General features: G+C 41.8%; 1 protein-coding gene across 2 annotated transcripts in view; it reads left to right on the top strand.

Annotated features, from left to right (window-relative positions):
• LOC309401721 (putative acyl-CoA dehydrogenase 6) overlaps window positions 1-23,798 on the top strand; it is a 66,052-nt gene that overhangs the window by 36,762 nt on the left and 5,492 nt on the right. For both annotated transcript variants that reach the window (XR_014176790.1, XM_081970896.1), the window contains exons 4-8: window positions 3,740-3,846; window positions 6,369-6,536; window positions 19,924-20,097; window positions 22,708-22,869; window positions 22,974-23,124. Coding sequence is in view for 1 of the 2 variants with exons in the window: in XM_081970896.1 (XP_081827022.1) it covers window positions 3,740-3,846; window positions 6,369-6,536; window positions 19,924-20,097; window positions 22,708-22,869; window positions 22,974-23,124 (762 nt within the window). In the remaining variant the exon portion in view is untranslated. The remainder of the gene's footprint in view (window positions 1-3,739; window positions 3,847-6,368; window positions 6,537-19,923; window positions 20,098-22,707; window positions 22,870-22,973; window positions 23,125-23,798) is intronic.

Below are 23,798 nucleotides of genomic sequence, written 5' to 3'. Positions count from 1 at the left end.
CTGATACAGTTCTACAGAGGAATTATTGAGTCTGTCATCTGCACCTCTATAACTGTCTGGTTTGGTTCTGCAACCCAACAAGACAGACATTGACTTCAGAAGATATTCAGAACTGCAAAAAAAAAAAAAAAAATTACTGCCAACCTGCCTTCCATTGAGGACCTGCACACTACAAGAGTCAAAAAGAGGCCGTGAAAATAGTTACAGACCCCTCACATCCTGGACATAAATTGTTTCAATTCCTACCTTCAAAATAACACTATAGAGCACTGCACACCAAGACAACTAGAAACAAGAACAGTTTTTCCCCCAAACACCATCACTCTGCTAACCAAATAATTCCATCACCACTGTCAAACCATTCACCAAGGCTGTATTACTATTAATATTAGTCTTCTCATCTTTCCTATCACCCATCTCCTCCCACTTATGACTGCAGAACTGTAACTTGGTTGCTTACATCCTTACGATTTATATTAATATTGATTGTTTCCTGATTGCTTATTTGTACCCTAGGACTATCATTAAGTGTTGTACCTTATGATTCGTTATGAATGTATCTTGTCACTTTATGTACACTGAGAGCTCAAGCAACAAAGACAAATTCCTTGTGTGTCCAAACACACTTGACCAATAAAGAATTCTATTCTATTCTATTCTATTCTATTCTACTTTTTATCCCAATAAGGTCCACTATAGTGTATACTGTCGCAGGGATTTCATTCTCCATAGCAACTGTCAGTGCTCTGTAGCAGCCCCTGCCCCTGAGTATGATAAAAATGTTCAATTTGCCAACTCCTGCAACATAGCCCCCTAGCTAAAGTAACTATACTCTGATGAGGCTTATATGTGAACCAGACTATTTTCTATTCAGTAATCATACTGATTTTTCTTCTCTATTTTTGTTTTATGATTTTGAACACAGTTTACACTCATGTTTGAATTGGGTAACTATATAAATAAATAATTTTTAAATATATAAATAATAGCTGAAGGTGCCTGTATTTTGTTCATAATTAGATTTTTTTAAAAAAACAAAAGTGTGGACATAGTAGCCTTTAATATTCTAATCATGTCAATCTGTGAGCTACAGAGATTTGGTTGATTTATTATGTGCCATCAAGTCGATGCCTAGTAATTTGTGCCTAGAATGGGAACTCAGGATTCATTTGTTCTATGATTCATTTGTTTGTTTTCTTGGCTGTCCATGATGTTCTCAAGACATCTTCTCCAACACCATAGTTCAAGTGCATCAATACTCTTCCTAACCTGCTTCTTAAAATTCCGTCAGGACCAAGCCCAAAGACACCACATTGAGATCCAAATGAGTCTAGATCTTTATATTTGCTTACACTTAATAGACAGAATCTTACCAGACTAAAGCTATAACTTTCTAATATAATAGATATACCCCGGGAGATACCCTCTCAGTGACTCTAGCAGCTTATATGGATACAAATCTAATATACAAACAATAAAAAGCTAATGCCCCCTACCCCTGATTTCCCCTACCCCTTGATTTCAGTTCAATTCCAATAGCTGTTTGATGCAAACTGGGTCATTAAGCATACACACATTTTGCAACTCAAAGTTGTACACACAAACAAATGTACACTATTTTAGTTATAGAATCAAATACAGAAATTTGCCCTCGAGGTCTATCTAAGTTGAAATTGCTTATTTACAACATAGTATTAAGTGGAGTTATCATACTGTTTGCTCAGGCCCTATACAGATAGTTTTTAACTTATGACCACAGTTAGGACTGGATTTTGGTTGCTAAGCTATGTGGTCATAAAGTGAGTTATCATTTATTGCTTAGCAATGCAACCCCAGCAATTCCTGTTGCTGTCATTAAGTAAATTTTGCTGATCATTGCCGAGGACCCACTGCAGCCCAATCTAGGATTAATCTGTCATCATCCCCAACCTCAATAGGCATTGCCTCCTGCTCCCCCCCCCCATCTTCCCCTCCCTCCCAGGAGATCTTTGCAAAGGGAGCTTTGGTATGTTCTCAGTGGTTTATTTTCTCTTGTTTATTTTCTTTTTTGCGACACAAAGCCAGTCCCAGCCTAGCCTACAAGTGTGCTTTACTGCAGCTCAGGGACTCCTTCCTTCCTTCCTTCCTTCCTTCCTTCCTTCCTTCCTTCCTTCCTTCCTTCCTTCCTTCCTTTTCATGAAACCAGCCTCAGACCAGCAGCCAAGCCTTGTCAGCAGTGAGAGCAACAGGACAGGAAGACTCTCTGGAGAAGCAGAGCCCAGGAGGCTAAAAGGTCATAGCTGGGAAGAGTGGGTGGGTGGAGATATGTGGGAATTGCAGTATTGCTGTGGTTATAAGTACATTTGAGCTGCCAACTGCCTGAATTTTGATCACATGACTGCAGGGAGGGCTACAACAGTCATAACCTCAGGCAAAGCTTGTAAGTCCCTTTGTTTAACACCATTACAACTTTGAATGGTCGCTGAACAAATAGTAATAAGTCAAAGGCTACCTGTATAATGTAGTCTACCTGTTCATTTCGCAAATCAATGCTGCTTGTCCATCCTGTCTTAACTAGTTTTTTTTTAATAAAAATTAAAGAACAATGTAATTTAGAATTAATTTTTAAGGTTAAATAGCATGGGTAGTGGTGGTGGAAACTCAAAAAAACAAAAACAAAAAGTAACCCAGAAAAAAAACTCTGAACATTTGAAAAAAGAAGAGCCACCCAAAATTCAGGTGCGCGCCCGCACACACACACACACACAGAGAGAGAGAGAGAGAGAGAGAGAGAGAGAGAGAGAGAGAGAGAGAGAGAGAGAGAGGGAGGAGCAGTCAGCATTCAGTACAGAAATTTTTCAAATGATACTATTACTGGGAGATGCAATGCTAGGATATTTGGGGGTTCCATGCTGAAGGATAGGTCAATGCTCAGTTTCTAGAAAAAAAATTCCATGGCCAGTCTTCTTTTTCTTGAGAGAAATGTGTTATATTTAGGATGGAAAAATGTCATTTAAGTCAAGGCCAGAGCAAAAAGAGAACCAAGTGAAGTATCTCCCCAACTTCATGCAGATAAGATCTATATTCTATCTACTATGCATTGAAAGAGGAAAACTGGGGTTCAATTATGAACATTCTGTATAGGTAAAATTTAAGTAAACTTTCTCCAACCTGTTCCAAAGGAGCTTTTTCAAGAGGCAACTGGACTTTCCGGTTTTTCTTTGAAGATGTTTTGCTTCTCATCCAAGAAGCTTCTTCAGACTTGGGGGGGGGGGGGCAGTGGGGGGGGGGCATCTTTGAGACAGCCATAACCTGGATGACTGAGAATCTCCATAGACTTTCTCCAATCAGTCTTCTCCAAGAGTTTTTGGACCAAAAACATGTATTTTGTTTGTTTGTGGTGTCTTTGGTTTGCTTGTACAAACAACAGTAATAAAAAAATAGGTCACAACCTAAGCATCTGATGATTGGGGGACTTCTTCTTTCTTAGAAACTGTTATATTTGATCATTTGCCTTGCTAGCTTTTGCTGCCAAATGATACAAAGTTGTTTTTTCCATGAATTATTTTGCTCAAGTTCTGCTGGAAAGACAGTTTTATAAGTTATTTTATCTCATGCTCTGCTTCCCATTCTTTATTTTAAAAGTTATACGTAAATTTCCTCTTTAAAAAAGTTGTGAAAAGCTCCTGTAGTGGATCTTGGTCTCAGAAATCATACAAAAGGGCCATGGAAAAAATGTTTGACTTTGTCATCATTGCAGATTTGGTACAGATGAGTTGAAGAAAGAATTTCTTGCTCCAACAATAGCTGGAGATGTTGTGGCTTGCCTAGGAGTAAGTGAATCTGGGGCAGGTTCAGATGTTGCAAGTAAGTATAACTCAATATAAAGTTTGTAACCCATTTACAACTGATTATTGACTATTTATTTTACAAATTTATGTGGCTACTTATATAGCATACACATTAAGAACTCTTAAGTAGTGAGCAAGAATAAAACCATAATAGGTTAAGTTAAAGTTCCCCTCCCACATATGTGCTAGTCGTTCCTGATTCAAGGGGGCAGTGGTCATCTCCATTTTAAAGCCGAAGAGTCAGCGCTGTCTGAAAATGTCTCCATGGTCATGTGACTGGCATGAATAAATGCCAAAGGCGCATGGAACGCTTATCTTCCCACCAAAGGTGATTCTTATTTTTCTATTTGCATTTTTTACATGCTTTCAAACTGCTAGGTTGGCAGAAGTTGGGACAAGTAACGGGAACTCACTCCATTACGTGGCGCTAGGGATTTGAACCACTGAACTGCCAACTGCTTTCTGATTGATAAGCTCAGTGTCTTAGCCACTGAGCCACCATGTCCCTTAGAAAACCATAATACATTAAATTAAAAGGGGAGGGAGGGAGATGTCCAGGCCTCAGTTAAAAACTCATACCTATAAACCACACCCAATCATGCCAACCTCCATTAATATCCTGCCCCATGTATACTTTGCTATTCTTCTAAATAATTCAGGAATACAGAGGTGCTGTCCCTTCTACTTTCCCACACTTTTGTTTAGATTTGCAATAATAACCATACTAATAGAGGAGAATATTTGTAGCTCAGGATTGAAATCAGAGGTCCTTGGTGCTCTGTAAGTCCATCACAACTGTGAAGTAGCTGGAAGTGAAATAAAAACACTGGTTCAGACTGTTAAAGAAAATGTTCTTAGATCTGAACTGATCAACAGCAAGTAGGGAAAGATGCCTTGTTGTCATTACAATTTGATTGAATTTGTGTGCTAGTATCAATTTTCCTCCTATGGAGTGCTTGGTGCTTTCTGAGGTTACATATGTTTTGTTATTAGACAACCTATGGACGATTCAGTGAAGTTGTATCTAGTCTTATAACAAAACATCTGTGAGCAAACAACCAAACTCAGAGAACACCAAGGACTTCATAGTTCAATCCTGAGCTACAGATATTCTCTCCCCACTAGCTTAAAGAACTAGGAAAATTACAATAAGGCCACTTTTATTTTCCCTTCTTATACATCCCTCATTTTAGTAATCTATAGGGTTTATCATTTCTACCTTAACAATGATTAAAATCAAACAACATAATACTTTCCCATCTTTCTTTATGGACCACAATTCCCTTAAATATTTGTGGAACTTCAGAACTAATGTCTGAATGCTTTGTGAAGCAGTGAAAATATAATGTTGATTATTGTCTGCAGTAAGCACAATATTTAGTGAATAAAAATAGGGCAATGGGGAGAAATAAAGCATTAAAGGGTTCAAAGGAAGTTGGAGTAGGCAAAAGAACCACTAAATTGAATTGACTAATTGCCCTGAATTGGTGTCAGGAAATTTCAAATATTTCTATGTTCATAAGATAAATCTAATAAAAAAACTGAGAGAGAGAGAGAGAGAGAGAGAGAGAGAGAGAGAGAGAGAGAGAGAGAGGGAGAGAGAGAGAGAGAGAGAGAGTGGGGACAGGGAGAGAAAGATTGAGATTCATTTTAAAGGTTAAATCCATCTTTTCCAATGTATATAAAATACATCTATAAAATACATCTATAAAATACATTGGTAGTACTTGTGTTAAGACAGCAATTGAATTTGTGAGTGTTATAGATGGCATAAAGCATGCCATCATATGATTTCATTGCTTAGTGACAACAATCCTAGCACTTCAGGTTGTTGTCAACTAAGATGGGTAAGCCATGGTGGCGCAGTGGTTAAAATGCAGTATTGCAGGCTAATTCTGCTGACTGCCATTGTTATTACTAACTGGAAAGCAGCAGGGGTCATGGGCCTGCTGCAGAATGTGTGTGATGCAGCCTCATGAGGGAAGCCCTGAGAAGCCTGGGAGAGGCTGTGTGCAACATGGGAAACCAGGAGAGGGCTTGGCAGGCAAGTCAGAAGCTGCAGACAAATGCAAGAATGCTCGGGGGTGGATGGTACTGCAGGATGTGAGAACAGAAAGGGTGCAGAATGGGTGATGCAGAGGGAGCACAAGTATAGGGAGACTGGTGGTGAGGGGGGAAATCTTTAGAGCAACCTATGATCTTCCCGCCTAGCTTCCACTTTGACTTTGCTTGTGGAAATGGCCCACATTTACCTGTAACTGTGGTAAATGTGAACCATTTCCAAGTGCTAGCTGTCAAGTGCCAGCCAGTTGCCAAATGCATGTGGGAATTCGGAAGGGATTGCAATCACATGACCATAGAATACTGCAATTTCATAAATGGGAATCAATTGCCAAGTACTCCAGTCTGAATCACAGGACCATTGGGGCACTATGACAGCTGGAACTTCAAGGACCATTCATAAGGACTGCTCATTTAGCACCATCATCACTTCATGTAGTTAACATTGCATACCATTTTTCCCCCTTATCTGCATAGGCATCAAGACCAAAGCTGTAAGAAAAGGTGACGACTATGTGATAAATGGTAGCAAAATGTGGATCACTTCTGGATTTCAGGCAGACTGGATGTGCCTTTTGGCAAACACAAATGATGGACCACCCCACAAAAATAAATCTCTTCTATGTCTGCCAATGAAGTTGCCAGGTAACAAAGTTAGGATAAAATGATCTCAGATAAAAAAAAGTAATATCAAAACATATAACTTATAAATTAGAGGAGTGGAAGTTCTTTTTAACTTCATAAATCATCCTGAGAAATACATCTTCTAAATGATGACAATCTTTTTAAAGCAAAATAGTGTTGGCTGTTAGAATTTGAAAAATGTATATTGTGACTCTGCTTTTCTTAGACTACACAAAATCTTCAAATAGCTGTCAGGCTTTCCAAATTAGAAACAGAATTTTTAATTGGAGTTTCACGGTTTGGGGGGATTTTTTGTTTTTGTTTTTTGCTATCTTAAAAGTTGAAACAATCAAGAAAATAAGTACTTAAAATTGAAAAAGCAACAACTTGATATAATTGATAGTTATTTACTCAAACTTATGGCATAATTAGGTTTTTGTGTGCTACAAAATTATTGCATTGCTATTTCTTTGTTAATTGAGATATAAGTAATTAAGAACAGAGTCAAGAAAGAAGGAGAAATTAGGAGGAACAGAAGTATTTCATAGATTACTACTCCTGTTTCATGCATTTTGCACTCTCATTAGTTGTAGCCTGCTGTAGGAACAGATAAATTAGAAGGTGCTGCTGATTATAAAATACTACTTGTAAAAATATCAATGGAAATATTCAACCAAAAATTGATTAAGGGTATCGCTTGCAATATTCCAGATGTCATATGATTGATTGATATTAGGGCATTTTGAAATTGTAATCTCTGTTTTCATTATAATTTTATTATTATTCCTAACATGCTGTTGTTTTTTTCTTCCCCCTTTCAGTGTGGTTGGACATTGGTTTTACATCTTCATTTAACTATTTTTCATTATTGGCAGCTGGCTTTATGCATCAAATTACTGCTGATCCCATCAGTTTACATGAATAGTTAGGTTCCTTGGTACCAATGTGTGTATCAGTTCATTCCATAGGTGATATTCAGCAGGTTCAGTAGTTTGGAGAACCTGAAAATACTACTTCTGACTGGCACCACCCCCATCTATTCTCTGCCTCACGAATCCCAGCTGATCAGGAGAAAATGGAGGCTTTACAGTGTCCTTCCCCTGTCATGCCCATCAAGCCACACCCACTAAGCCACACCCACAGAACCGGTAGTAAAAAAAATTGAGTCCCATCACTGTTTCATACTTGCTCATATAGAATGACTGTTAATCTGCAGAGATTGTTATTCAGTTCTTTTCAATTTATTATGGTTTTTACATCACTCTGAACAATTTAGTGTTTTCACCAACTTCACTCCCCCAAAATAGGGCAGGGTCTTATTTCTTTTGACACCCCCCCCAAATATGGCCATGGCCATATGGGGGGGGAGGGCACAGGGAATGGGTTGGGTACAAGACTCTGCTTCAGTTTCTGAAAACTGGGGCCGCCAAGTGAGTGAGTGAGCGAGGTTGGCTGGCTGACTGTGACAGCTTGGACTCAGTGGGGCTCATCAAAAAAAAATAGAGAGAGAGAGAGAAAGAGAGAGAGAGAAGGGCAGAAGAGGAAGGGAAGGGAAAGTGGGGAGGGGGTGCAGCTTAATGAAATATTCGACATCCTGCAAGGCACATTTCTTGGCCTTGGCTTTTTCCTCCTTTTCTTTTCTTTGCAAAAAGCAGAGCCATGCCAGCTGGATAGGGCTGAGATTAGGCGGGGGGGGGGGGAATACTTGGGATGGGGGTGGGGGAGAGACTGCTGAAGAAAAAGAGGGAAGGAGAGAGGGAGGGCTATAACTCCCCTCCTTGTTTAATCTCCAAGCTTCCCCACTTGTGCATCCTCCTCCTTCCTCCTTTCCTCCCTTTCTCCCTCCGTGGGAGCAGCACTTTCGGGAGGAAAGGAAAGGGAGAGCAACTTTGGCAGCCACCACTGAGCATATCCGTTTGGCTGTTTGGGTATGCTTAACAAAAAGGTAGAAAGGCAGCCCAGCTGCCAAAAGGAGGCACCAAACCCACTTGGTGTGGGCTTTGCCAGGTGAGGTCCCGAGAAGTTTAGGGGCCACGTGGACAGGGCGAGAGAGATAGAGGGAGGTGGGGTGGGTGGCAGGGCTGTTAGGTTTCCTTTGCTGGATTTCTTCTGCATGACCACCGGGTGACATGTAATGTGCTGGGAAGTGTCGCTTCTCTGGAGCCCTGCCAACCTTTGGGGGCAAGTTTCCTCCCACACTTCTCCCACCTGGAGGAAGTGGAAGGTGACCAAGGGGCTGTGCTCACCTGAACTCCACTCCCAAGTTGTTGCAACCATCCAATATGGGGATGAAGGAGACCTGGTGCAAAACGTGACACATTTAAACCCATGCAAAAAAAAAACCACAACACTTTCCTTTCTCTTGACCCACGCCCTCCACTCACCCTGCATTGTCCCTACCCTTCAGATTTGGTGAAATTCCAAAAACCCTGCTGTCTCTCATCATGCACGCATTACTTTTGTAGGAGAGGCAGATATGGTGGGGGCCAAGGGCCAAATTATGTTCGGGGGACGCGGGTTCACTGTTTAAGAGCGATCACGCGTTCTGACCCTCATCACCCTTCTCGCACCCCCAGGTGCTCGGGATTACAGGACCCTGGTGTCGCTTAACGCCAGGTCTGTGGTACATAAGGCTCCCCTCATTTATGACCTCATACAAGAGGGTAGAGCAGACCTGGCATGCATTACGGAGACCTGGTTGAGCCATGAGGGGGGTGTTCCCCTTAGTAAACTATGCCCATCAGGCTTCCGGGCATTTCACCAGCTGAGAGCCCAGGGCAGGGGCGGGGGGTGATGGTGGTTATTAGGGAAAGTCTCAGACCTCAGGAGGTCACTATGCCTCAGATAGGCGGGTGTGAGTCCCTTTTTGTGAAATGGGGCCTTGGAGTTCAGGTGGGCCTTTTTGTTACGTACCTGTCTCCCTGCTACGTTTCATCGGCCCTGCCGGAGCTGCTGGATGTGTTAGTTGGATTGACGGTTGATTTCCCCAGGCTCATGGTCCTGGGGGATTTCAATCCGCCTTCCATTGGCGAGACATCCGAGTCAGCTCAGGAGTTCATGGCTTCCATGAAGGCTATGTACCTAACTCAGTTAATTCAAGACCCCACCCATAATAGATGACACACGCTTGACCTGATTTTTGTCTCTGGGCAGTGGATGAATTATCTAGATTTAGGGGATATTTCTATTCAACCCTTGCCCAGGTGTGATCATTTCCTCATCAGGCTTGACTTCCATACTGCTACCCCTCGCCGCAGGGAGGCAGAACTAACTAGATGGTTCCGCCTCAGGCACCTGATGGACCCTGAAAGGTTCCTGGTGGAACTTGGGAATCCCTTGCTCACAACTCGACCGAAGCCCTAGTGGAAGCCTGGGATAGGGCGGCCACTGGGGCCTTGGATCGCGTTGTGCCTTTGCGGCCTCTGACCCGGTGTCGATCCTGGGTGGCTCCCTGGTTTACCGAGGAGCTTCGGGAGATGAAACGCCAGAAAAAAAGCCTAGAGAGTGGTTGGAGGGCCAGCCAGTCCAAATCTGATCAAACACTAGTAAGAATTCATATTAAATCCTACTTAGTGGTGATAAAAGGGACAAAATGGCAAAATTTTTCCGCTCTTATCGCATCCGCAGATAACTGCCCAGCCGCCATGTTTAGGGTGACCTGTTCCTTACTTAACCAAGGAACTGGGAAAGACCCCTTGCAGGGTAGGGCTGAAGAATTTGTTTAGTATCTGCAGGATAAAATCGCTCAGATCCGGACAGGCTTGGACTCTGACTGGGTAGATTCGGGTAAGTCGACAGAGATGAATCTTGTGGAGACAATCTGGGGTGAGTTTGACCCTGTGACCCCCGAGGGCATGGACAGGATTATAGGAGACTCAGTGCTGCCACTTGTGTGCTGGACCCGTGTCCCTCTTGGTTAGTTTCGGCTTCCCGGGAGGTGACACGAGGCTGGCTCCAGGCGATTACCAACGCTTCATTGAGAGAGGGGTTCTTTCCCACCACCTTGAAGGAGGCAGTGGTGAGGCCCCTCCTTAAGAAGCCTTCCCTGGACCCAGCTTCTTTAGCCAACTATCGTCCGGTCTCCAACCTTCGCTTTGTAGCAAAGGTTGTCGATAGTGTGGTAGAATGTCAGCTTCCCCAGTACCTGGATGAAGCTGTCTACCTGGATCCGTTTCAGTCGGGTTTCAGGCCCAGGTACAGCACGGAGACGGCATTGGTCACGTTGGTCGATGATCCCTGGTGGGCCCGGGACAGGGGCTGCTCCTCTGTCCTGGTCCTATTAGACCTCTCGGCGGCTTTCGATACCATCGACCATGGTATCCTACTGAGATGACTTGGGGGGTTGGGAGTGGGGGGCACCGTTTTACGGTGGTTCTCCCCCTACCTGTCAGATCGGTCGCAGTTTGTGTTGACAGGAGGGCAGGGATCGACCCCGAGGCGCATCACTTGTGGGGTGCCTCAGGGGTCGGTTCTCTCACCCCTCCTGTTCAACATATATATGAAACCGCTGGGCGAGATCATAGGTGGTTTTGGGGTACGATATCATCAATATGCTGATGATACCCAACTTTTCATCTCTACCCCAAACCACCCAAACGATGCCCTCGATGTGATGTCCCGATGCCTGGAGGCTGTCTGGATCTGGATGGGGAGGAACAGGCTCAAGCTCAATCCCTCCAAGACTGAATGGCTGTGGTTTCTGTCATCCCGATGTGTGCATCTTGTTCCATCTTTGATGATAAGGGGAGAAATTTTAGCTCCCTCAGAGAGGACCCGCAATCTGGGAGTCCTCCTGGAGACATGGCTTAGTTTAGAAGAACACCTGACGGCCATGACCAGGGTGGCCTTTTACCAGGTTTGCCTGGTACGTCAGTTGCACCCCTTCCTGGATCAGGATGCTCTATGCACAGTCACTCATGCCCTCATCCTTTCTCGCCTGGACTACTGCAATGCTCTCTACATGGGGCTGCCCTTGAAGAGCACCTGGAGGCTTCAGCTGGTCCAGAATGCGGCCGCGCGGGTTGTCATGGGGATACCTAGGTGCTCCCATGATACACCCCTTTTAGGTGACCTGCACTGGTTGCCGGTTGTTTTCCGGGTGCGATTCAAGGTACTAATTATGACCTTTAAAGCACTCCATGGCTTAGACCCAGGATACCTGCAAGACCACCTACTGCCACCAGTAGCCTCCCACCGTCCAGTGCGATCCCACAGTGTTGGCCTCCTCAGGGTGCCGTTGGCCAGAGAGTGTCGGCTAGCGACCCCCAGGGGGAGAGCCTTCTCTGTGGGAGCGCCTTCCCTCTGGAATGAGCTGCCCCTGGAGCTTCACATAATCCCCGAACTCCGGTCCTTCCCACGCTCCCTAAAAAGTTTTCCACAAGCCGGCCAAGCCTGTTAATTTTATCCAATTTTTAAAATGTTAGTGTTTTGTTAATTCGGTTTGTTTCTTGAATTGTTTCTAATTTTCTTTTAAGTTTTGTAATATGTGTTTTTTAATGCTGTATGCCGCCCTGAGTCCTTTGGGAGAAGGGCGGCATATAAATCCAATAAAACAAACAAACAAAACAAACATAGATTTGGGGAGAGGGTATTTTAACCCATGTGCTAAAAAGCCCAATTGGGCTTAGTATCAGGACATGTCATATTTTCAGGGAAACACAGTATTCTCATTCAATTCTTTTATAAACATTTTACAAATCATATTTTAATATTTTAAAAGGCATCATTCCTAGAACAGAAGCTGGGAGATCCCAGTAATTATATGCTCCATTGTGAGAAATATCCATTTATTCCTCCGTATTGTTTTATATAATTTATCTTGATGCTTACACACAAGAAAACCTATCCTTTTATTCCATGGTTCTTAAACTCACTGAGAAATATTGATAGAGTGAGTTATCAAACTTTTAAAAAAAACCTTAGTAGATAATGTCTACTGGTTCACCCTTATTACATGTTTATTAATACCCTAAAAATATTCATGTAGATTAATTGGACTTCCCTTTGTGAACATGTTGGATATCCTTCAGCAAAGCCTATGTCTCAAGGATAATTGTCAAGTTTTTTCCACACTAAATACTAGTGGTGAAATCTATTTTTTTTTGTCCTGTGGGCTTAGCTTGGTGGGAGGCCATGTGACTGGGTGGGCGTGGCCAACTTTTTTTCACTTTTTAAAACATTTTTTTTTCTACTGGTTCGACCGAATAGGTAGGAAAAAATGCTTTTAAAAGTGAGGGGAAAAGCTTCCGGCGATCACACTGCTTAGCTGTGAGCTGCACGATTGTTGGAAGCTTTCCCCCCCACTTTTTAAAACATTTTTCTCCGTCTATTCACCCAAACCAGCAGGAAAAAATGCTTTAAAAAGTGAAAAAAATGTTTTCAATGATTGCGCGGCTCACAGCTGATCTGCGCGATCGTCGGAACCATTTCACCCCACTTTTTAAAGCATTTTTTTACTACTGCTGAATAGGTAATAAAAATGCTTTAAAAAGTGAAATGAAGAGGATCCAACAATTGTGCGGGTCACAGCTGAACCACGTGATCGTTGGGAGCTTTCTTTTTACTACTGGTTCGCAGAACCTGGGACAATTGTCCCTACCGGTTTGGCTGAACCAGGCTGAACTAGGAGGATTTCATCCCTGCTAAGTACCCAAATGAATATCACTCAGAAACACCATTAATAATGAAGAAATTATGAAGTCAGTTTTCTCACTATATCTGGGCACCAAACCTAGTGAAGGAAGAAAGGTTAACGATACTATACTCCCATTTAAATGGGAAAGTTTTATAGCTGCTTGGAAGTTGATAAACCCACTTTGGGAGATTTCACGAAAACTAGTCCTCGGAATCTTGAATGTGTTATTAAGTTCAATATTAGGGTAGTTGTTTCTAACAAGTGGGAGTTCAACTAATATAAGAAGAACAAAAGCACAATTGAGAATGTTTCTATCTAAAAAAGAACTAATGCTAGGTACCACTCAATCTTAATTGCAGTCTGTTTATAGTTAAAAATATAAATGAAACTTTAGGATTAATGAAGTTACTTAAAAACAATCAAAGGATTATATTATTTAAAATGTTTCTAAGGTTACTGATGAGTAATTCTAAAGAAAGAAATAAGACTAAAACGTTTTTCAAATAAACTGCCCTTTTTCCAACATAATGACCACACCACTTTTATTGACAATTAAAAAAATAAGTGCTGTAATACTGGGTCATGGAGCAGTCCCCTTTGGTCTTAGTAAAGCCGGTAATTCTGATATATACCATTAGTATATGTCATTCCAGTGCAGAATGGGACAATTGCCAATGAAGAGTTGGTGAAACCAAGTTTGTGGGCTTCTTAATTTATTAGTGATTAAGATTTGATAAAACTGTTTGTACTAATTTAAAAAAAATAGGTAGAGCAAATACTGCCCATGTTGCTAATATTCCCCTAATAGTGTATATCAGGGGTCCCCAAACCCTGGTCATGGACTGGCACCAGTCCGCGGCATGCCAGCAACTGGTCTGTGCAAACAAGCAAAGTCCCATCCATGGTATGCAGGCAGCTCTGGTATGCAGAAAAACCTTTCTCCAAAAACCTGATCCCCGAAAGTTTGGGGTCCGCTGCAGTGTTGGGTTTCTACCAGTTTGGACCGGTTCGGCCGAACCGTTAGGTCTGACTGCAAGCCGAGATCAAACTGGTTGTCTGCTTCTGTGAAAGTAGGCTCGCCTGCCCACCCCCTAGGTTATACTGAATTTTATTTCTGCTTCCGAAGCTCAGTGGTGGCAGATTGAATTGCTGCCCCTCAGCTGTTTTACTTGCTCTTTTCATTGTTTGCAATGTGAAAGTTTAATGTTTGCTAAACTGCGCATGCATGCGTGAAGCGCACATGAAGCAAACTGGTTTTTCAGCTGATTGGAATCTACCCCTGGTTCACTGGTGTATATAATCTAGGAAATACCACTTAAACCTATTATTTATCATCTTTAAGAAGAGCCATCCATCTCTCTCATAGAATAACTCTTGACAGTGTACAATAAAATATTAAAAACATAAAAACAATACATAAAATGTAAAAGAGGCAATGAATGTTTAACAAAATCATTAAGAGGTGGAAAGAGAGATTTCAGGGCACTAATCAGCCCCATGGTTGTGTCCCTCTGCAGACCCTGAGCAAGGCCATAGAACTATAAACATTAATAGAAGGCCAAGAGACTGGGTTCCCACCTCACCTCAGGCAGAAAATGTTCCACATTCCAGGAACAATGGCAGAGAAGGTTTTCCTCCTGGACCTTGCCAGTTGGAATTCTTTGGTTGACAGAATCCATAACGCAACTGCCATGCTTGATGGGTGGGATGGGCTGATGTAGCAACATGAAGACAGTTTCATAGGTAAATGGCCCTGAGCCATGTAGGGCTTTAAAGATCATAGCTAACATCTTGAATTGGACCCAGAAGCAAACTAGTACCCAATGCAACTTATGCAACTAAGATATTACAGGCACTATTCTTTGGGTGCCCCCAAAAATAGTAGGATTGTGTACCAGTGAAATTTCTGGATACTTTCAAGAGTAGCCCCATGTAGAGCACATTGCAATAGTCTAAACTACTGGAGAGGACCAGAGCATGAATCATCAAGTAGAGAGCCTCCCTATAAGGCAGTGGTTCTCAAATAGTGGGGCGCGCCCCCCAGGGGGGGCGCGAGGCTCCATAAAGGGGGGCGCGAAGGCTCCCTTTCCATCTGGGTGCAACGGTGGCGGCGAAGGCAGCGAAGGCGGCGGACTGGAGTTTCCCGCCAAGGTTGCCTGTCCAACCAGCCCCCGCTGGCTCCTGGCTGAGGGAGGAGCTGCCGCTCCGCCTTCTCCGGTTTGCTCGGAGGGTTGTTTTAAGCGTTCCGAAGGCTTCAGGGACCGGCCGAGACCGCGCCGCTGGAGCAACCCTGGCGCTTCGGGGACGAGCCTGCAAGAAGAGGTAGAGGCAGCGTGGCTCCTGCCTGCTCAGCCTCTGTGCCCAGTTTGGCTTCTGCCTGGCCCGACCCTCGCTTTTCCTCTGGCCGAAGGCACATCCTCTCTTCCAGGAGGGCCATGCCTGGGTGGTTGCCTCTCGCTCAGAGGAAGGCTTTGCTTCTGGGAAACAGAAATACGAGGCAGCTTTTCCACTGGGGTCTCTACATATTATAGGACTAGATCGGTTGTCAAAGGTTTTAGCCTGGGGGTCTCTTTGATTTTTAAAAAGTGATTGAGGACACCAAAAAGCTTTGATGTGTGTGGGTTTTATCACTGATGTGTAGTATGTTAGAAATTAAAACCGAGAAATGTTAAAAATATTTATTTATAAAATACTCCGCCATCCCCCTGAAAGAGTACGGTAAACCATACTTTGAGAATCACCGCTCTAGATAAACCTTGAATTTCATTCTGTAGGGCCCTTGTTACCAATTTAAAAATAAGATATTTACTGCCTTTCTCATCATTTTCTCACAGAATTGCGATGAATTACTTATGGATAAATGTTTATTGTATAAAATAAGAGGTGTTTAATAAGGATACAGTGTTATGCAGAGGTGTACTTATAACAATTTTATAGACAAATGATACTATTTACAGTCGCGCGGGGGGCGCGAAATGTTTTCTTCTTCCTAGGGGGGGCATGACAGAAAATAATTGAGAAGCACTGCTATAAGGGAAAGGATGTTACTGGCACACAATATGATGTGGAAAAAAGGCTCTCCTAGTGGCCATGAGTTGGACCTCTCATTTTCTATCAACACTAATTGAGATCAACCTCTAAAGAAGGTGAAGCAGCACAGAACTATGCTTCCCTAAGCTGGCCCAAAAGACTATTTTTTTATTTTATTTTATTATTTGTTTTGTTTTGTTTTGTTTCACTTCACTTTGCTATTATTATTTTATTTTATTTTCTTATCTTACCACAGGATAATTCTGGCTGGTTTACAATATTAAAAGGATCAACTATATAAAACATACAAGTAAAATATTATAAATATATAAATACTCTACCCTGTCAAAGCTATCATAATCAATAGTATTAAACAGTGACGTGCGGTGAGGTTTATGGCTGGTGAGACACTGACACAGTGGTGGGTTTCAAATATTTTTAGACTTGTGGACTTCAACTCCCAGAATTCCACAGCCAGGCATGCTCAGTTCCAATTTAAAATGACAGCATTTGTTTTTCTCCTTTGCAAAATAAATTTTCTTTTTTCATTTTCTTTTTCTTCTCCCTTCCCCTCCTTTCTCCCTCTCTCCCTTCCTCCCCCTCTCTCAAACACACACATACACACACAAATTGGATTGGACTATCTCTCCTACCCCTTCCCTCTCTCACTCACTCTCAAATAAACATACACACACAAAAGTTGGATTGGGTATCTTTTCCAGTGGCTTGAAAGCAGCTCCTCTGCCATCCACCCCATTCCCCTGCTGCCTTCCCCAAACATCTCCACCATTGCAAATGCAGCCTGCTGTCAGGGTGGGAAATTCCTGGAACGCAATAAAGCCTACCCACTCACCTCCTGCTGGCAGGCTGGGATGAGAGGAGAGGCAGAGAAGCCGGAGGGGAGCTGATCCGAGCCTTCCAAAAGGAAGAGGCTGGGGGAAAGTGTGTATGCTACAGCATGGCTCTTTGCCTGGCTTCCGTGGATGACTCTGCTTAACTGTTAAAAAAAAGCCTCTAAAAAAGCGCCCTCTACTATGAGGCAGGAGAACTGTGTGCCTCACCTACGTCAGGAAGTTTTAGGCTTTAACCCTTGCTTAAGTCTGCTCGAGTGATCATAAAATGCCTAAAGTCAGACTAGATGAGGCATGCAGTTCTCCTGCCTCATAGTAGAGGGCGCTTTTTAAGAGGCTTTTTTTAACAGTTAAGCAGAGTCATCCATGGTGAGGCAGCAACTAGCTCAGGTTTTTCCTTTTACATTTTTTTTCTTTTCATGATGAGAGCGGTGAGGCTGTGCCTCACATGCCTCACCTGACTGCACGTCACTGGTATTAAACACCATTGAGAGATACACGACCTCCATTCTGTCCCACCAGGAAGCATCCATGAAGTACCAATGATGTTTGGGCCCATGTCTGGATCCAGATAATTGGTTTTTTCCCCAGGAAGTTTATCCAAAGATACTTGATATGCATTATTCAGGGATTCTCACCTGCATTTGTTTAAACTAAAAAAAGTAAATAATCTTCACAAGCTGCCAATGATTTATTCAAATGTTCTCAATATGAAATAGCTTATGTTCCTGTTAAGTGATGATCATATGCAAAGTGATCAGATTTTATACACTTATCACAATGATCTGGTTTTCAGCAATGACCTTTTTCAACACCCCTTTTTTTGGAAAGAAAATAAAATAAAATTGTGACTCATAGAATGACGTTATGACCCCAGGGCTTCAGGCTGCCCACAAGTAGAGGCCTAGAAAATGACCAAAATATTTTCAACTTTTAAGAAGGGCCTGTGGGGAGATCCAGGAAATTATAGCCTTGTCCATCCAAAAACTACTAGTAAGACAAAATTACCAAATATCTGAGACTTGGACTTTGTGCAAGAATGAACAAGCTAGTCTTAAACTGCTTAGGAGACAATAAAATACATTGGAGGAAGTGGCATGACTCTAAGAAAGGAGAATATTTGTAGCTCAGGGTTGAAATGAAATTTATGCTCTCTTATGAACTTGCTTGTTGTCTTGTAGATGTTTTATTACCAAACTAGTAACATCATCACATGACGCGATTCTCCTGGATAAAATGTACTCTGCCCACAGTTACTTATCCTTGATACAGCAATCTCTTGTCTATTTAGAGAAGGAAGGCTAAGGTGATTTAGAGCATGGATGTCAAATTCACGGCGTCATGTTGCCATCATGTGATGTTTCACGACATTTTTCTCCTTCGTGGAGCTGGGTTGCGCGTGGCCTGTCTGTGACACATCTGGCCCATGAGCTGCCAGTTTGACACCTCTGGTTTAGAGCTGTTTTGCTCTAAATTATTTTGCCAAGTTTTTGACTTTTCAGAATACAGCATTTATCTGTGCTGTATTTCTCCTCCTTTCTTTTTTTCTTCAAATTTGTAAATTCATTGACACAGATGAAACTTACTTAGATTATCCAGTCAAAAGTCCCTGATTCTTTCAGGAATGTTTTCCTCCCATTTGGAATTGGAATCTTGTTCAAGTGACAGCACTGTATGAACAGTCTCTAATTACATATTGAACAGTGGTGGGTTTCAATTTTTTTTAGAACCTCTTCTGTAGGTGTGGCCTGCTTTATGGGAGTGGCCTGCTTTATGGGAGTGGCCATGTGACCAGGTAGGAGTGGCTTGCTGGCCATGTGACCGGGTGGGAGTGGCTTGCTAGCATTGTGACTGGGTGGGCGTGGCCAACTTGTAAAATGTGGTGAAACTCACTTAACAACGCTCTTGCTTAGCAACCAAAATGTTGGCTTAGAAACTCTGGCATTTGAAGCACGCAAGTCTTAAAGCTGTCAAGTTACAAGACACTTGCACCCCTAACCCTTTAGAAAAAAAACCCAGGGGTGTTCAAACTTGGCAGCTTTAAGACTTGTGGACTTCAACTCCCAGAATTCCTCCTCCAGTCATGTTGGCTCAGGAACTCTGGCATTGAAGCACGCAAGTCTTAAAGATGTCAAGTTACAAGACCCTTGCACCCCTAACTCTTTAGAGAGAAAAAAACCCAGGGGTGTTCAAACTTGACAGCTTTAGGACTTGTGGACTTCAACTCCCAGAATTCCACAGCCAGGCATGCTCAGTTCCAATTTCATCTTGATGATGTGCGGACGGGCTTGGGGAGGGAGCTGGAACCGGTTCTAAATGGCACTGTAGATTTGTTAGAACTGGCAGAAACCCACCCCTGATACTGAAGCATCACAGTATATTGTAAGCAAATGGCAGTCAGAATACTATTCCTCGTGTAAATAAAGGATACTATTGAATGACATTCTTGACAAGCCAATCAACAAACTAATTGTTTTTGAGGGATTGTTTTAAATTTATTGTTCAGGAAAAGAATAGGCATATTCCATAGTAAAAACAGCAACCATTCATGTTTATTTATTTATCAAATATAAATATTGCCCACTTGGTCCCAGTGGTTCTTTATTTTTCGTCTTCCTCAAAATCAAAAAGGATCTTTTTTTCAGGCTTGTGACTAGAATCTCTATTTACAACTTTTAGTATTCATTTTTTTTTATTAAAAGTGATAGTCGTCCCCCCCAAATGGGAGAATTAATTTTACTAACACTAATATTTACTAACATTTTTTAAAGATGAATTTTAATGAGTTAAAAAAGAAGACATAATCAAATTGTCATTGAATGTCCCACATATGCAATTTATATTACTCATTTGTACTAATCACCTCCCTTGATCTATAAACACTCGTTTTCAGGTGTTCACGTTGCTAAGAAAATCGACAAGCTTGGTATGAGATCATCTGACACAGCGGAAATCTTCTTTGAAAATGTCAGAATTCCCAGAAAATACCTCATTGGAGAAGAAGGAATGGGATTTAATTACCAGATGTTTCAGTTCCAAGAAGAACGAATGGTGGGAGTGGCCATATGTAAGTAATAAGCCACACTGTCTAGCTACTAAGATTGGTTTTTCTTACAAAACAATGCGGAAGGTTGATTTTGGCAGTAAAATATAGCAACCCTCTCAATTATGAATTTGGAGTCCAAATTTTTGTTGAAGACAATATTGTATGCATTTCCATAGCTGCAGATTCCTTCCATGTACAAATCGATCAAAAAGCATTTGTTCCCATTAAGTTTGGATATTTTTGCCACTAAATGTTACCAAAACTTTTATACAACTTTTATTGTTGTATAACACTTTCTGATGAAAAACACCAAACATTTATTATTTTATAAAGCAAGTTGTCTATTTTGATTTGTTTTGGCAAATTGAGCAGCATACAATTTTAATTTAAAAAGTTTAAAAAAAATACAATTACCAGTAAAAAAAATAATTACAATAGTTGTTTGAATGCTTCATTAAACAATCAGGATTAATTTGGGGCAGCTCTTCCCTATATCCATTTCACAAAGTTTGGTCCTCCTTATCACAGAGAAGTGCCTCCCCAGAGAACATATGACAACCTCCATAATAAAGTTTTACTTTACTTTATTTCGTATTTCTAGACCGCCCCCTCTCCCCAAAGTCATTGATGTTTATCTGTCTGGATGATATTACACGGCTATGTGGAAATTATTCTAAAGTATTCTAAAGGCCGCCGCAACAGCGTGGGGGTGAAGGGAGACAAAAGCGGCGACCGCGTTTTAAAACGACGATTGCCTGCTCCTCCCTGTGGCAGAGGTCTCCTAGCAGGCCGGGGAGACGAAAAAACTGTGTCTAAAATAATAAACGAGGGGCCTAGGGAATCAGAGACCTCGCCGTTCTAGCCGCGCCGTTTTAAAAGGCAAGCGGCAGGCCTCCGAAGCCATCCAACGCGGCGCGGCTGAGGAGCACCCCTCCACCTTCCAACTTACCTCCTGGCGTTCTAGAATGGAGAAACTGCTGGAAAGAAGCACAGCAACAAAGGAAATCCAAAACACAATAAGGGGAGATTTTAGGAAAAAAGAAATAAGGAATGGAGAGTCCAAGCCAAAAAAAGGATTAATTTAGCTGGAACTCAAGCAATTGCATCCGAACGGGCTGACTGAGGAAAAATTCTGGGGGAGTGGCTACACAAAGAGGTGTTGTCAAAGGAAAAAAAGTTCCTCAGTCCAAAGGGCAAGCAGACTGAATTAACCCATTGCTTGGACTCTTCAAGCGGTGCACAGGAAAACGTTTGGAACAATAGAGAAACTTCTAGTTTCAGCTTTTTAAAAACAGCAAAGTCACAAAAATTGATTCTAGACAGAAAGCCAAGCATGTTATGAGATTCCTGGAAATTTTATCCTGTATTTGGGAATATTCATGAGAATAATAGTCACTGTTTGAAGCTGAATCACTTGGATAACCTCCCAGAGCCTTTTCAGGTGTTATGATGTCTGGTAGAAACCAAACAATTACAGATTGGTTTTAATTAATCAAATAAATTAATTCCAAATCTTATATCGGTCATCAATGAGGGGACAAGTTCACAGTTTGGAGATGCTCTTTGGTCTCAGGATCTGGACTACTTGCTATTGTGCAAAACATGTCATACAATTCTGCAGAATATCAAGTCGTATCTCTTGAAACTGAATCACAGATGGGTCTTGAACCAAAGTAGTGTTGCCAAATAAACAAGCAGATCTGTGAGAGAATGGATGAAGAACTAAGTCTGCATCTAGATACTCTAAAAGATGCATTTAGATACTCTAAATGATGTATTTAGATACTCTAAATGATGATGTGATGGCGAATCTGTGGCACACGTGCCAGAGGTGGCACGCAGCGCCCTCTCTAGTGGCATGCAGCGTCCTCTCTGATGGCATGCGAGCTGTCGGCACAGTTCAGCTCCACTGCACATGTGCATGCGTGTCTCCTATGAGCCAGCTGGTCTTTGGGTCTCTGTTGCACATGTGCGGGGGTGGGGCAAATGCAGGTCATGATGCATGCGTGGGGGGGGGGTACACACACCTCCTGCTGGCCACCCCAGTTTTGGGTTTCTGCCACGCATGCGTGTGGGGCATGGGGGGCACGCGCACATGCTTGGGGCAGGGCGCATGCATGGGAGGGACACATTGCATTTTGGGAGTTCAGGCGCACACATGCTTTGGGCACACTGACCAGAAAAGGTTAGCTATCATTGCTTTAGACATAAAAGTTGAAATATTGTAGCAAGTCTTGATGTAGCAAGTTAGAAAAAATGTCAAATTTTGCTGAGCAAAGCAGTGTGCTATGAAACACTCAAAATTCCTGCATAATTTGTTAGGAAGAATTACTGCAGTTCAGGATGGTGCAACCACGTACTGAATTTTAAGGAAGTTGATGATCATATACATTGCATATCATCCATGAAACAAAGTTTCAGTTTATTCACTTGCATCTACTGTTACTCATTTAATTCCCTTTAAGTAACAGTAATATCCATGGGAAACTCTTGATGATGTTCTATGGCAAAGGTACACAAATATTCAAAAAAATCTGAAGGGAGAGAGGGAGCGGAAGGGAGACAAGACAATCTTCAGTGGAAAGGAATTAAATAAATTCATTTTCCTCTTTTATTACATCACATTTTTAGCACTGATGAGTCTAGAAATCCTGATAAAAGAAACTATTGATTATACTTCTCAAAGGAAAGCATTTGGCCAGCCAATACTTCACAATCAAGTAGTACATTTTCGCTTGGCTGAACTAGCCACCGAAGTGGAACTCCTTCGTGCATTGCTCTATGAGGCAGTAGGTAAGTGCAATACAAATTTATTTCCAATAATATAATAAAAGATACATTATTATTTTTTGGTAGATATGGTTAACTTGACAGGCAAGTTTATATTTTTATTTTAGGTCTCTACATACGTGGTAATGAAGTGACCAAACTTGCATCCATGGCCAAGTTAAAATGTGGTCGCCTGTGTCGAGAAGTTCCGGATAGCTGTCTCCAGTTCTGGGGAGGAATGGGGTACACTAATGAAGTGCTAGTGAGTAGATTGTACAGGTGAGAAGGATTAACCCTTGAGTCTATGTGTGTATACCTGCATAAGTGTGTAATGTCACAAGCATTCAAATTATTAATCAGGTATTCATATTTGATGCATTGTATTTGAAGTATGGTTACATGTCATTAATGTTAAATTTTAAGAAAAGATATGTCTTATAATCCAGGAAACTTTATATAGTAGTACTATGTATCCTGTGGAATGATTACAGTACAGGTTTCTTCTTAAATTCCCCACACTTCATGTTTTAAACTCAAATCACTCAAATCTACCCCCATCCCACAAAAAACCATACAAATACACAGGGAGAACAGCTGAAGAAGTAATAGTAAATTTTTATTTCTGTCATTGACCAACAACATTTACATTCGGTGTAAAATTAAACTATGCAATTAATGCCAATAGCCAAACTTAAGTACAATAAGAAAGATGAGTTGGAAATCCAGGCTTTTTGGCAACAAGAACTATTGTTTCAAAACAATGAACATATATTCAATATATGCATATTTGTATATACACATGTAATATACGTATATATGCATGCGCGGGCACACACACACACTCACTCACTTACACCTGGAATACTGCGTCCAGTTTTGGTCAGCACAACACAAAAAGGTATTGATATCCTAGAAACGATGCAGAGAAGAGCAATAAAATGATAAGGTATCTG

Source organism: Natrix helvetica (assembly GCF_964273705.1).
Source record: "Natrix helvetica genome assembly, chromosome: Z".
NCBI lineage: Eukaryota > Metazoa > Chordata > Lepidosauria > Squamata > Natricidae > Natrix > Natrix helvetica.
The sequence above is the reverse complement of the archived record's forward strand: the minus strand, read 5'-3'. Positions and strand labels throughout refer to the sequence as shown.